Genomic DNA, 16,008 nt, shown 5'->3' with positions numbered 1-16,008 from the left:
CCAATTGCAATGTATTGCTGTGTTTAGTGCTTTTAAATGTACATGCTATCTGAAGGGCTTCTTTTTATATTAAGAGATATTTGAATATTTAACTGCCAGCACACATTATTATCTTCTTAAGAAATTAACAGGAAAGGAGCTCTCCTGTTTTCTATCACAGGTTGTGTTTTAAAAATTCTAGCCACATATTTAATGATTTTTTCCATTAGTATAGGGAAACTTTCATGGAAGGGTTGCAAAACTCTGCTCCTAGGGTCTTAAAAAAGGACTTTCCTATCCCTTGTGCGGATAATGATGGCAGAGAGGTAGGAATATGTGAGTCTGAAGACAAAAGGTATCATAGAGATGGAAAGGTCCCTAGAAGTAGAGAACAATGACATCTTGGTTGATGAAAGGAGGATGAGAAGGAAATGTGCTTTTTAGAAGTGGAAGGTTCCAAGAAGAAGATAGACTGATCTAGGGAAGATCAATTTAGTTGGGACACCAGAACAGAGGCAAACACTTTCTGTTTACCAGATCTCTGATGCTGTCCAAGAAAGGAAAGGATATCTTGTGTGTGTCCACTCTCGACAACGTCTTCCAGTTCTTCTTTAATGTCAGGAACTTTGCTCAACCTTGTGTAGGGAAACACTTGCCATGCTTTTTAATGCAGAACTAGCTGGCTGAGCTGGGCGTATGGGGCACTCCTTTAATCTCCCACTTGAAACATCCCCCAGCAGAATACTCACAGGATATATAAAAGTTGTTAACAAATGTGTGCTGAACAACACTAGCAGAAACAATGCATAGTCTATGTTATCTCTCTTTTTCCTTGCTGTTGCTAATGGAGACTAGGAAAAAAATGGTCTTGAGAGCCCTGGAAGGAGTCAGTAAAATAAAATTACCAACCATATTACCTCTCTCTAGCAAAGCAGGAAGAACACACAGGAGAAAGAAAGTACTAACGTGAGAGCTTTTCATTGGCTGTTGCTTGCTCTTTGTGTGTTTGCACTGGTAGAAAATTTGCACAGGAAGATCTGGAATACAGAATCTGTATATTACCTAATTCCCACCAGAATATCATTTACATTGTACATTTTCTGATTAGATTTGGATACCTGCTGGACTAGGCATGATGGGTGTTCCTGGTGGCCCTCCACCCCCTGGGGGACCCTAAAAAGGGTAGAAAATATTTGGTTAATATAAAAGGAAAATACTACAGTAAAGACTGAAGATAATCCAAATGACAAAAGCATATTATGAATGTTCTGAGTTGTTTTGGTGAAAAAGGAACACATTTCTATAGAAAAAAGAAAAATGTATTCCTCTAATATTTTCTTGCAAACTAGTGAATTTACTCAAGAGCAGACTAAGGTTAGGGCCGTGGATCTGCAGGCTCAAGTACTGAATCCCAATATGTGTAGATCTATGGATCCGCTGATCACAAGCTTTGGGTTCTGCTACTGTCTGTCAGTAATAGAGTAGAGAAAGGAGGGTTTATTCAAGGATCAGGGCCGTTAATATATAGCTAATTCTCTGAACTTGCATCCACTATAGCCAATTTTCCAGTTGGCACTGCTCTTTTGTCTCTGACCGTGATGCAGCAGGTTGCTAACTGTAGTGTCAATGTTGACAGAATAAGCTGCTGCCTGCTCATCACACAGTGCAGGGATCACATGGGAGAAGAGCTGTTTAATGGAAGTCAGTCCACAGGAAAGAAATCTCTCTTACTGAGATATGTAGCTTTGGTGGATACGGGCCCTGATAAATTTAAATCAGTTCGTAAACCACCACACATTCTCTTTTTTCATATTTGTACACCTATAACTCGGGATAAATGATTGGAGATTAACGACAAAGTGCCAGCACAAGATCACCTTGATAAATCTGATTACAGATATGCAGATTTATAGATTTACATTTAAGAATAAAGAGAATGGGACCTCATCTAGTATTTGTTAAATCCATTTAAAATAAGACATGTCTATTTTCTTTTTTCTGTCAATTTTCTGTATTTTTTTCTATCAAAACAAACCATGAAACAGACTGTACTGGTTATTAAACAAGCAGTTCTTTTTGTATTCCTTAAAAATTATACCTTTTATTTTGTTCTAAACAACTAAAATCATCAGCACCATTTGCAGCCACAATGATATCTTGAAGTAACATGAAAAGCTGACTGATTACAAATATTCAAATATGCAATAAAAAATAAATGAAATTTTTCATAATAAATATGCTATAAATGCTATTAATAGAAAGCAGTTTTCATTGTCATAGGTATACATTAATTTTTAAAAATAGTACATTTGCTATCAAACAGAACAATTTTGTTTCAAGATTTATTCTGTTCATGTCTTGCAGCATATTGAGATTTCAAAGTGCAATTGTTGCTGTTTTCTTGAAGGGGCATTGCTGAGATTTGCTATAATATGAGCAACACATTTTTGGAAGGAGGAGGGAAGTTCTGCAAGTTGAACATTTGAAAAATATCTTTATGTCTCCTACAAAACACATAGTTTACTAGCTCTGAAGCAGAAGCAGTGCATTCATGAACACTATGTCCAGGTTTATACTATAATCAAAGTCAGCAATGCTGCATAAGTCATTGCTGTCCTTGCCCCTGAACTAGTGCAAATAAAATACTTATATTTGTGGGTTAAAACCACTGGCTGCAAGTTAATGAGTACATTTAACAAATAACTTTAATCTAAACACAAATCTGTCACCAGTAATAATAAGGCTCTATATACCAATAATCTACATATATCTCCAATCCCTTAAATGATTGGCAACATTACCTATCAACTACCAATCTCTATCCTGCACTTCTCCCTCAGCAGTGTATCAAGCAAGACTACGGAACATCTGAGTTTTCTAAGAGGGACTGCTGCACTATAGATGTCATGGATTCATAGAGTGTAGACCATAAAGGACCATTAGATCAGCTAATCTGACAACCTGTGTATCACAGGTTATTCAGTTTCATCCAGTTATCAGTTATTCCTGTGTAGATTAACTGGACAAAAGGGGACCACTGTAATCAGTTAGTCTTATTAATATGATGCAGGCCCTGGTATTCCCAAATACTTGTTACAGCATAACTTTAGAAAAACATTCAAACTTTATTTAAAAATTGACACTGATTGACATTTATAAATGGTCCACCTCTGGAAGTCTGCAGGTTAGACGTATATTCTGGGAGAACTCATGAATCCAACTCCTAGTTGTAACTGAGAAAAATGTTTGCTGAGGTGACTGGCAGTAACATTTCGCATGTGGGGGAGGTAAGATATTGAAAGGCTATTTAGTTGACTATGCACCAACTCTAAGAGCTTTAATGCTTAAGCACAGAGTGAAGGGGAACATGCCCCACCCTAATGATTGATGTAGGATGTCTGTCATGATCTTGATTGATTTGGCTTTGATCAGTGGGAGAATGTGTGAGTAAACATTCCTGACTCAACTCTAGAATGTGGACATTTAGGTGACTCTCTTGGTAAGACATCTGCCTTGCATGATGTGAAGAACAAGATGAGCTTCCCATCCCAAGACAGATACATGAGAGATAATGGTAGTTAGAGGAGGTTGAAAGAAGGGGATTCCCTTACAAGTTTTGGAGGGGTTCTTCCACTAAATGCGCAAGTCTAGAACTTGATGGGGATTAGAGAGATGTTTGTTGAGATCATGCTTGTTGGTTGTGTAGACTGTATCCCTGGACATAGTAGATAAAGGATCTGACATGCTAGATCACTAAAATGCATGCCGCCATATCTCTAAATAGCTTACGACAATTCCTTGCCAAAGTTTGAGGACTTAACTGAATCTTTGCAGTAAGATTTTGCAGAACAATAAACCTCTCCATAGGTAGATAAGCCTTGACTATTATGGCATTTGAAAAGGCTTCTATCAAATCTATTCAGGAGGTTACTTTTCTATATTTTGGGGCCATAGAACTAGTTTCACTTCAAGACCAGGGAAAAGGGTTTTATTCTAAGTAAATTTTTAGTCCTCAAAAAGAAAGGTGGATAGAGACCAATATTAGATTGTAGACATCTCAGCAACTTCAGAAGAGAGGCTGAAAATGTATTGAAAGTGTGACTGACTGTAAATTGAAGAAACCTCTTGTGAGAGGAGTGAATCACAATATGAAAATATAGGACTTGAAGGTCAAGTGTCACAAAATAATCCCTGGAATCTAGAAAGAGAATTATTGCTGTAATGGTCACCATCCTGAATTTCTGTTGTTGTACACAGTAGCTGAGATGTCTACAATCTAATATTGATCTTCATCCACCTTTCTTTTTGAGGACTAAAAATTACTTAGACCCTTTCCCCTGGTCTTGAAGTGAAACTAGTTCTATGGCCCCTAAATATAGAAAAGCAACCTCCTGAATCTAGGTTGGATCTGAGGAAGAATTATTCCACTAGGAGGGTAATGAAGCACTGTAATGGGTTACCTAGGGAGGTGGCAGAGTCTCCATCCTTACAGGCTGACAAAGCCCATGCTGGGATGATTTAGTCAGGGTTGTTCCTGCTTTGAGCAGGGGATTGGACTAGATGACCTCTTGAGGTCTCTTCCAACCCTAATCTTCTACAATTCAGCAACAGATAGTCAGATGGCTCCCTGAAAAGGAACTAGGAAGGGAGGTGGGAGGGACAGATGGAGGTGAAATGGGAAGAATAGTCAGATGTTACAATCTCCAAAATCAAGATGGCTATTATTCTCTCATAGGTGACTTGAAAATGGGAGAGGCAAAATCTAATGGTAAGAAAGAGGGTTGGTCAGTACAGCAGTAAATCTGTGTGAAATGGATGGTTCAGAGTCTTGACCAAGACACCAAAACTGACACTTGAACAACACTGATGGCTGCAATGTAGTGATTATAAAAGTAGATGTTTTCTCCTTTATCTGTCTCAGCTGGTGATTCCAGTGGTCTACAGAAAAGAGAAAAATGGGCTTGTTGTTTGAGACTTGCTATATTTTTTCTTATTTGCATGAGAATAGATCTCTTCTGGTCTTTATTTTATGGGGTAGCTTTTGTGTTGCATTGCTTCCTGCACTCATGAACTGCAACCACAACTAAGGAATTCAGTGAAGAAGGTGAAAATAAAAATTCTGAATTCTCCTCTGGAACACAGCATTTCTTGTCTGCACATTTTCAAGTTAGGGCTGCCTTAGCTGGAGTCTACCAGATGGTCCTGTTTGGCTTCAAAGATGTCATTAACAGGGAGTGGCAAGCATGTGTAAGTTGAAGTGTGTAAAATGTCCAGGAGTTTATGATGGGGGTCCTGACGTCCGCACAAGGATTCTGAAGCATATCCATAATTCACTTTCTGGAGTTCTGGAATTGCTTACTGTCATCTGCCATGTGATGGAGGCAGTACAGTCTCATACAGTGATGACAATGAAATATTCATCTGAGGTATTATTTCCTTATCAGCTCTTGCCTCTTGTTCTTCAAGTAAGGGGAGGAAGTGAAGGTAAGAGAGAACAAGAGTTTCTATGCTCGCTGCAGACTAAACTTGCCTCTTGGTCAGAAGTTGTTGACAGCCATGGATCCCAATAAGGCCACTACTCTCCTGTTTATGCATCCAAGGATTGCATGTTTTTGGGTCCTAGCTGCCTTTTGGCTTGAAGTGAGCTCAGAATTAGATTTGTTTCTTTATATTTATAAATTATATAAAAGCTTCTCTCCCAGACTATACATCTGGGGTGGGCAAATTCTGGCTCATGGGCCATATCTGGTTTGCAGGGTTAGTCCCTGACTAGTCCCCGCCGCTATGTTTATCTGCACTTCTGCAGATATCGACAATCACAGCTCTTGTTGGCTGAGAATCACCATTCGCAGCCAATGCAAGAGTTGGGAAGTGGCAACCCAGTCCTCACTGTTTCCTGCCACTTGCATTGGCCACAAATGGCAATCCACAGCTAATGAGATCTGTGTTCCTCCAATACCTGCAGAGGCGCAGATAAATATAGTGGCGGCAGCCTGCCAGGGAATAACCATTTTTTTATTTCTCACCCCTGCTATAGATAATGTTGGCTTTTCTTTAAAAACACAAATAAAAACAAAAAGCCAAATACAAAGAAAATTCCTCTAAAGAGAATCAGTAACTAGCTAACACCTTCAAGAAATATTTTAAAGAATATTCCTCTTTCAAAACAGCCCTTCCCTAAATTTGCCAGTAATAGGATAATCTTTGCAATATGCCATCAGGGGAACAGATTTAGGATACTTCAAACAAAGAGACGGGTGAGTTGTAATACTGTGAGAGGTACTCATTGAGTACAACTTGTTAGTAGCCCCCCCCCCACTTTTTAAAAAATTAATCAAAGGAGCTCAGTGTTGAACAGCTCTACTAATCATAACTGTATCTGTATGGCATGGAGGATAAGTGGTCTCAGGTAGGATGGCCATAGGCCATTTTGGACCTCATAACTCACAGTGTCTTATAGTTCAGTCAGAAACAAAGGCAGCCAGTGCAACTCATGAAACACTGGTGTAATGTGCTCATAATGAGAGATTGCTTGTGTTTACATTCTAAACCAGCTTCAGTTTCCAAATTGTTCTGAGGCACAGATGTATGCAAAACACACAGCTATTGTCTAATGGCATGAATCATGGTAGCAATGTCCGAATCCAAAAGAAAAAGTCACATCCCAATAAAAATTGGGATTCCAACAAAACTCCCAATTTGTAAACAAGAGTGACAAATAGGAAATACACTCAGAGGAGCAGATATAATTCTCACTCTTTTGTATCTTGGCACTACTACTAAACATGTGACAAAATGAGATCAAACAATGTTACTTGGAAAACACAGATGCCAATAAAACACCCCAAAACAAGAAAAAGTAGTCTATTTTGGACCATCCCTTTATGGGTGCAATTTAATTGGGCGGACTAGGGGAGGCTCTGACACAACATTGCATGGCTCCATTAGTTGACAGAAAATTATTTTCTTGATAGGTAAAATGTTTCCTAGATAGAATAGAAAGATTATTCAGCACTTTCAGTTCTTTGTGATAAAAGATCATGGTAAGATATTGTTATGAAATATTAGATATTGAATATTAAAGAAGTTGTAAAGCAAAAACAACTATGTCCACTTGAAGGCCAAACCAATCACAACATAAAATTAATATTTGTCACATAAACATTACAGTATGTGTGGACAAACAGTTTTCAGGTACTTAGAAGGTAATTATAAACAACCGAGAGGAAAAAATGTCCCACAAAATGTTAGCTGTGAGTGTCTTTTTAAGAAATGTGCTACATATTTTTGGGAGATTTAAGCTTTTCTAGTTCTTCAATGATTTTTTTCCACAGAGCTCCAAAAACTCAAACATATTATTGTGTCACTAAGAAAAGGCTGTTTGTTTCTCCTTTAGCATTGAAGTATTGAAATATTGTATTGGTTTCAGAAACATATGCTGAAGTAAATGAAAGCACTCAAAGCAATTTTGACCAGACTGATAACTGTTCTAGTAATGAACACCAACATATGTACTGTAGATGGCAGACAAAACAACTAAACACAGATCAGATGTTCACTTTTCAACCAATACACAAGGGTTCTTCTTAACATCTGGACAACTATTTTTGTGCCTAAATAACATGTAACATCAATTGTAATGAGAAAACACACACAAGGGTACTTACTACATAATTCCCAGGAGATGCTGAAGAGTATGGTATCTAGAAAATAAAACAAACCAAAATAATATATTTATTTTCCATTAAGATGGAGAAATGAGGTCTGCACAAAAATTTATTGAGCATTTTATTTTCAAGCACAGTTAAAAAAATTTTTTTAGAGAAGACGCAGAATCCTGGGAGTAAATAACATAATGCTGCCTGACTAACAGGAAACATCTCACTGTAAGGTGATTCTATAGTAAAATGTGCAGTGTAGAGCCACAGTCAAAGACAATTAAAAGATACTTAATATTCTAGATTAATATTGCTGTATCCCAAGTCCTAAAGAGTAATATGTTTGTTATGTCTTACACTGAAAATAATCAGGTTACATTCCATAAACTGATGGCTTCTTAGGCCCTAATCCTGCAAAACACTTAAACACGTGTTTAACTCTGCTCATGTGAGTGACCTTATAGAAGTTAATAGGACTAAGTAATACACATGCTTGAGTGTCTTCAAGATCAGGGTCTTAATCACTAGCCTCTTTAGATCCACATTCTGGGCACGTCTACACAGTAGGGCTAAAGCTGAGATAAGCAATACATCTTGAGCTACATCAATTGCATAGTTTAAATCGAAATAGCTTATTTTGGCTTTTGGTACTGTCTACAAAGCAGGAAGTCTGAGAAAGAGCACTCTTCTTGCAACTTCCATTACTCCTCATACAATGAGGGTTACAGGAGTCAGAGTAAGAAGTCCTCCAGCTTGACATTATTACTAAATTATGTTGAAATAACTGCGTGTAGAGTAGACGTGGACTTTGTTATTTTGGAATAATGTCAGTTATTCTGAAATAACGCTGCTGTGTAGACATAGCCTCTGTGCGTGAATGATGAGAAGCCATTGTTTCTCTATAAAAAGGCAGCTTGCAAATTGTGGTACAAGTTATGCTGCTTGCATCTAGAACAGTGGTTCTCAAATTCTTTGGCCTGCCACTCACCCCTCTCAATGCAGACCTTTCTGCAGACCACCAGCCAACCAACCATGATGACAAAATGGGTGCAGAAGGAGAGTGGGAGTAGGAGTCTAGAGGGGAAGTAGGGTGAAGAAGAGGTTTGGAGGGAGAGGGGTCTGGGTGAGAGGTAGGGTGCAGGAGCTGGCTGAGGGTGGGGGAAGTCTGGCTGGGAGGTTGAGTGCAGGAGTGTATTGAAGGTGGGGGTTCTGGAAGGGATGGTGCCTTAGTGGGTTGGGATGGGGGCTCTCAGCTGGAGGAGCGTGCTAGAGTGGGTAGGAGTGCTGGGCCTGGGCATGAGGAGCTGGGGTGCTTACCTGGTTCAGTGCCTCCTGCCACTCCCAGGCACTGCCCCCTGCTGCTCCCATTGGCCATGAGTACAGCCAATGGGAGCAGCAGGGAAAGCCTCAAAGGGTACGTCTACACTTGCCTCCTAGTTCGAACTAGGGAGGCAAATGAAGGCAACCGAAGTTGCTAATGAAGCACGGGATTTAAATATCCCGTGCTTGATAAGCATAGTCGCAGCCGGTCGTCATTTTGGAAATTGACTAGCCCGATTTAACTTGCCACGTATAGACGCGGTACTCCGAGAAAAACCCCTTAACTCAAATAAACTGGTACCTCAAATTAACTCCTCAGTACCAGTTAATCTGAGTTACGGGATTTTTCTCAGAGTACCGCGTCTATACGCGGCAAGTTAAATTGGGCTAGTCAATTTTCAAAATGGTGACCGGCCGTGACTATGCTAATCAAGCACGGGATATCTAAATCCCGCGCATCATTAGCAATTTTGGTCGCCTTCATTTGCCTCCCTAGTTCGAACTAGCAGGCAAGTGTAGACGTACCCTAAGTGAGCAGTTTCTTGTGCAGTCGGGGGAGGAGGAGCAGCAGTGCACTGAGCCACTTCTTTCCCCTGCAAGAACTCGCAAGCGCTCCCCCCCACAATGGGAAGCTGGTATTGTACTCCAACCTTGTGAGGGAAGAAGGGTTTCAGCCAGACTCCCTGCTGCAGGGGAGGGGGAAGAGCACTGAGCTCATGGCCTGCAAGATGGTTGGACCACACTTTGAGAACCACTGATATATGCCTATAGCAATATAGCAGTATACGCCTCAGGTATCATCTGCAGAAACCACTATAATCCCATATAAAGATCCATTAACTTGTGGCAAAAAGTTAGTAGTAAGGTTATATGAGCATTGACTCAATTCAGGAGAGCATTAAGTAACAGGACTTAAGTAAGAGAACAGTGATGAACGTAAACATGATTGAATCAAGACCCATAAGATTACACTTTCTTTGATCAAAGGGGACACTGATGGTATTCTCTCTGCATGCTTGAGGAAAGAACTCTATTTTAAAAGAGACAGTGTCCTAACTGAACATTAAATCTAATTTGTGGAGATTCGTTACAGAAGTACCTTGGAGAACGCCTGCTGTTAGTAAGTAATATAGTAATATAATTTCTATAGAACTTCTCTATAGGATACTGGAGAGTAACAGTTCAGGAAGTTGAATTGGGAATTAAGAATTAAGAAACTGGAAAAATCTAAGTGGAAAATCACTTTGCCAAAAGAAGTTTCTTATATGATTGCAGAGTACTCAAACATTTCCATAGTCTTGGCCACACATTTCCCACTTATGATTCAGTTGACTACTGAAAAACACCCCATGGCCTACATAACTGGTTATATTGAATAGTAAAATTAGGAGTGTTCAATGAGTTTTTAGCTTTTTTAAATGTGATTCAGCAAATGAAAACATAAACAGAGAGTAAGCACCATATGAGAAGTTGGTACTGTGTGGAGCACAAGTAAGACTTCTAGTGAGTATTTACTATCATTTAGGAAACACCGAGCTAGTGAATTCCAAGAGGCTGTTCAATTACTCTTTAACGATAGCACTTGCTCAAAGAAGCTGAAGTTACTATGGCCAGGTCAACACTAGACTTGGCAGCACAGCTGAAGGTACATCACTCCAGCTACAAAGAATACATAGCAGGAGTTGGCTTACCTTAAGACGAGCTTGGCAGTGTCCACACAGTAGAAGGCCAACAGAAGCAAATGCTCCCATCAGCTTCCCTTACTCCTGGAAGAAGCAGGAGTACCAGATACCGGTGGGGGGGCCCTCTGAGTTTTATTTAGCGAGTCTTAACTAGACTCGCTAAATCAAACTCCAGAAGATGGATCGTGGCAGCAGTGATCCTCAGCGGAGTAAAGATGTGGCCTTAGGCTCTAGTGGAATGTACAAAAGTGCTAAAAACTAGTACATTCTCAGAGAAGTAATATGAAAACTCCTTGTTATTAAATTGAATAAATGTTATTTTAAACCCACTGCATTTATCCTCAGAAGCTGTAAATACGGATGTTCTGGAGCTTTCACATATTGAAGATGTGAACTGTCTCTTGAAATCAAATCTGTGAAGGATGGACTTGCTTCAGAATGTATGAGAAATTGAAAAAAATCAGGATGAACTTAATTACATGGTAATCATTATAGAATATTAGAAGTGAGAGATGCAAAAATCTATTCTGCATCTTCTGGTCCATTTCTCCAGCAGAGGAGAATTAATCTTTATAGTACAATTTCTAGTATTCTACTTTTGCTTTAATATCCCAAATAAAAGGTCTACCAGCACTTACTCTGGGAGATTTCCACATTCTAATATGTTTTACTATCTTAAATCTATACATTGTTAGACTGGCATAGAACAGCCAAGTGCACTGTGCTCCTGCAATTCTACCCCATTCTCCGCCTTGCCTATACTGGCCAGTGCCTGACAAATCTGCTATACAAGGGTCAGAAACAGATAGCATAGATCTATTGTGTGTAAATAGGATGTGCAAACAGGGAGGTCACCAAATCAACATCTGGGTGGGAACATACTCTGCCACCTTGCTGTGGAGTTTGGGTTTTTTGTTAGTTTGGCCGAAACACCCATCTAAATTTTGGAAGCTTTTAACTTGGCTGCTCCAATGGAGGCACTGGAAATGTTTTCTACCCAGGCCAGCAAAATACCTTGGACTAATCCTGAGGCTGATTATAGAGTCAGAGAAGGATAGATAATGAATGCAGTGTAGTAGTTCTCAAACTATGGGTCGGGATCCCAAACTGGGTCACAACTCCATTTTAATTGGGTCACTGGAGCCAGCATTAGATTTGCTGGGACCCAGGGCTCAACCTGAGGCCCAAGCTCCACCCGCACCTGTGGCGGTGAGGTTCAGGTACTGGTCTTGGGCTCTGTTCCCCACCCCCACAGGGTTATGTGTAATTTTGGTGTCAGAAGGGAGCTGAGATGCAATGAAGTTTGCGAACCACAGATTGCAGTGCCAAAGGTACTGGCCTAAGCTAAAGAGATCTGTGTTCAGTTCTTAGCTCAGCTGAAGACTTTCTGTGTGATCTTGGGTAAATCAGTTACTCTACTCTGTGCCTTAATTCCCCATCTGTAAAATGGAGATGATACTTACCTACATCAGAGGAATGCACAAATTAGCAAGTGCTAATGTTCAACAGACATCCTGTTCTACATTTGTTTCCACTCCTCTGACTCACACTTTCCTTATCTTCTCCTTTAACATAAGTTAATTGGAAGGCAAAGAGGAGACATGCATTATGACAGTTTTTTTCAAACTACTCATCCTCTCCTCCCCATCTCTAAAAATTAAAAATCTATTATGAGAGCTGATTAAACCTAATGGTTAAAAGAGAAGGCTCTGACTACAGGCTTAGCAGTGGCAGTGCTATGAGTTTCACGTATGGAGCCACTCCTTGTTGCTATATAATATATTTTTCAAAAATGCATATAACAAGCAAGTCTTTCCATATCTCTTAATTTTTTGGGGGGGGGGGAGGGGAAAAGGAAGGACCAACTTTCTGATAGGTATGTTTTAAATGGGAGGACATATGGAACTAGATATAAAGGCTAAAAACTTGACTATTTGATGAAATATAGAGCAGGTGCCATAAACTCAGTTAAAAAACTGTATAACTTATAAAATCAGCATATATTGTAAGGATAAGCCAAACCATATTCTGAACTATTTCAACTGCATTTTCTTGTATGCTCTGACACACCCATTTTCCTGCTGATGAAAGAAAATTGTTGTACTGTCAAAAATCTGTTTACATTTAATTAAAATGGTTAGTAACTAAAACACACATGGTGCGTGTCCTAGCTATGTACTTTCATGACAGACTGCAATAGTTTCAAAGGACTAGCTTGTATCTAGTGGGTTTTAAATATCTGCCTAAGTCCTATAATTATATATTTCTCTGATTTCATTCTAATCAGGTAGATGATACATATTTTAAGTTGATGCCAAGACAATTCAGAAAAACATCCATATTCAAGACAGCACTCGTGCATGTGCTTAAATTTCATTGACTTGTTTATGTACTTATGTGTTTTTATGAATAAGGGTCTATATCTGGTCTCTAGCATGTAATTGTATATTGAATTTAATAAACATAAAATTCCATAGAAGAATAATCTCTACCTTCTTTAAAAACAATCAAGACATTTAAAACAAAAAAGAATATTAAGGTTGGCACACTAAAAGCTGGGAAAATGCAAGATAATGCATTTGTAACTCGGTCATGCAAAATTTAGCTCTTTTTCTTTTTGTACATTACTATTATTATGAAAAACTGCCAGGCTCAGTTCATAATGATAGAGGGTGTGTCTAGACTACATCACTCTTTCGACAGAGGGATGTAAATTAGGCACTTCAAAATTGCAAATGAAGCTGGGATTTGAATTTCCCATGCTTCATTTGCATAATTGTGTCATGGCACGCTTTCGAAAAAGCGCTATTTTGATAGGAAAACCGCAGTCTAGATGCAGTAAATGAGATTTACTGGATCTTTCAAAAAAGGCATCCCTTTTCGAAAGAACCGTGTCTAGACTGCAGTTTTCCTAGCGAAATTATATGACACGTGAGCATAATCCAGAGAGAAAGAGAAAATATGTAGAAGGAGATTTTCAAATAAAGATGGGAAAAGTTAAGCAGTTACAGACCACTGAAAGTTGGGCATCTAACTCCTCTGTGACTGTGATAATCCCTGTTTTTAAAAGTTATTTTAAACATGTATTGCATTACATGCATGTTAATCAGGAAGTACCGCTTAAGTCAAAATGAGGAAATCATTTATCCAAATATACAGCCAATGTGAACCTAAAACTCTGTCATGCTGGCAAACTACACAGAAGCCATACTATCAAATGACAAGGATCACTTACTACAAAGAAGAGAAATAACTCCCCTCTCCCTACCTACCAATAAATAAATAAATTCCAGTCAAAGATAAGCTTCATACATTCTGTCCTGGGAACAGCCAGCAACAGCATCTAGAAACAGCAGATCCATCCAAGCCTACTGTAAATGCAGAGTAGGGATATATGATGATATGTGTTCACTCACATACTCTGGGTATACATAATGAAGAGCTTCACTGTGCTTTACAAAACAAACCGCTTGAACTGTGAAGTTCCTTCTGCAGAGCTAGCCACCAGGGTAAGTCATGGAGGGTGGGCATTCTTAGACTTTTCTTGTCCTAAGCAGCTATTGAACAACCTCATTATGTACCAGTTACAGCCTATTAATGTGGAAAGCATGTAACTTTTCACAAAGGCCAAAATTAAATTGTTAAATCTGTCACATGGATGATGTTTTGAGAAATTACACTATGATTCTATGTTAAATGCATTAGAAATCAATGTGTTTTTTTCTAGATAAGCCATGAGATGATATATTTGAGCGTACCTTTTCAAACTGGGGCTTATGCAAAGCTGATTGGTCAGATGATACTGACGACTAGTCTGTTTTGTTATAGTGCATTAAAAAGCTAAAAATATATTAAATGATAGGCTAGTGTTAATTTTTCCTTTGGACAATTGTTGTAGTTGCCTCAGGACTGTCACATGATTATGAACAGGATAGCAGATAGTTTGTACAATCATAAGTTGGAAGAAAGGTGGTCTAATAGAATATCTCTATTGAGATGTGATCCATGCTGTAAACAAAAGTTGGAGAATCCATGCATCGGTGTTGACAAAAAAAAAGAGTAGTGGGAAATAAAATATGGCACACACTAATTTTGGGTGTGGAAGTTTTTTCCCCCAATAAATGGGCATATTAAGAAGGAATAACTCCTCAGATCATTCATTACTGTTCAACACAGTTAAATATTTACTTACAGAATTGGCATTTGTTGGGTTTGGCCATGGTCTACCACCTCCTGGACCCCTGAAATATAAAATAACAGGTAAGGATTTAATTAGGCCAAAAAAATGATACCAACTGTGGTACCAAGAAGCTAAATGTCATCTACTCTATGGTGTAATTTGAACACTTAAACACAATCTGTGTAGAATATGCCTTTTTAAAAACTGCTATCGTTTACTGCTCTCTTCTGGTAGCATCATAATTTTTCATTGCAGTAAAGTGTAATTAAAAACAAGCATACATTTTATAGTGTTAAATACAAGATCTTCATAGCTAAACTAATACAAGCATCTAAACAGTTTTCTGGATACTATACAATTATTCTTAAAAGTTTATGTCTGTCACCACAACCACATAATTTGTATCAAGACATATCTCAGTGGCTAAATCATATTTTGTGGACTTCCATACTTTTCAGGGTACTATCTCCTTCAAAGTTTTGGTCCCAAGGGCATTGAAAGAAGTGTGGGAGACACTAGAGTTTTGCACAGATCATAGATACTTGCAGAGTAGGGATGCAACCCTCAAGTGTAGTATGCAGGGTGGCAAATGTTATGCCCCAACAGAGTGACTTTAAAGAAAATATAAATTAATGCCCTTAAATAGCTGTTTCCCCCTTCACAGTGGAGAATTTGGTCCAATTTTACCTAAATGCAGAATTTTATATTTTTGTTGAATTATGTGATCTAATAATATTTAAAATCAATAAAATGTTCTATTGATAAGATTCAAGACAACTGACATCTCATAAGGAGTATTTTTAGTTATATTCTCATTATTGACACCACAGTACAACTTTGGAACCAATACTACATACTCTGTGAAAGTCTACTACACAATTCAGAAAGGGTACGTCTACACTACAGAGTTAGTTCGAACTAACTTAGTTCGAATTAGTTAATTCGAACTAAGCTAATTCGAACTAACGCGTCTAGAACTAAAAACTAGTTCGAATTAGCATTTTGCTAATTCGAACTAGCATGTCCACATTGAGTGGACCCTGAACAGGGCTTAAGGATGGCCGGAAGCAGTGCCGGCAGGGCATCAGAGGAGGACTTAGAGCTTGGAGATGCTGTCTCAGGCTAGCTGAGGGCTGCGCTTAAGGGACCGGACCCCCACCCCGGACAGACAGTTCTCAGGGGTGCCCCA

The 16,008-nt window shown here is 38.8% G+C and overlaps 1 protein-coding gene across 4 annotated transcripts in view; it reads right to left on the bottom strand.

The window, feature by feature from the left end:
- Nucleotides 1–16,008, bottom strand: part of SSBP2 (single stranded DNA binding protein 2) — a 312,621-nt gene that overhangs the window by 27,335 nt on the left and 269,278 nt on the right. For all 4 annotated transcript variants that reach the window (XM_075932203.2, XM_006124333.5, XM_075932205.2 and 1 more), the window contains 3 exons: nucleotides 14,832–14,880; nucleotides 7,647–7,682; nucleotides 1,098–1,152 (listed from right to left, as the gene is read on the bottom strand). In XM_075932203.2, the coding sequence (XP_075788318.1) occupies nucleotides 1,098–1,152; nucleotides 7,647–7,682; nucleotides 14,832–14,880 (140 nt within the window). The remainder of the gene's footprint in view (nucleotides 1–1,097; nucleotides 1,153–7,646; nucleotides 7,683–14,831; nucleotides 14,881–16,008) is intronic.

This window comes from Pelodiscus sinensis, chromosome 6 (genome assembly GCF_052426305.1).
Source record: "Pelodiscus sinensis isolate ZL-2025 chromosome 6, ASM5242630v1, whole genome shotgun sequence".
NCBI lineage: Eukaryota > Metazoa > Chordata > Testudines > Trionychidae > Pelodiscus > Pelodiscus sinensis.
Note: the sequence above shows the minus strand (reverse complement) of the source record. Positions and strands in the feature narration are given on the sequence as shown.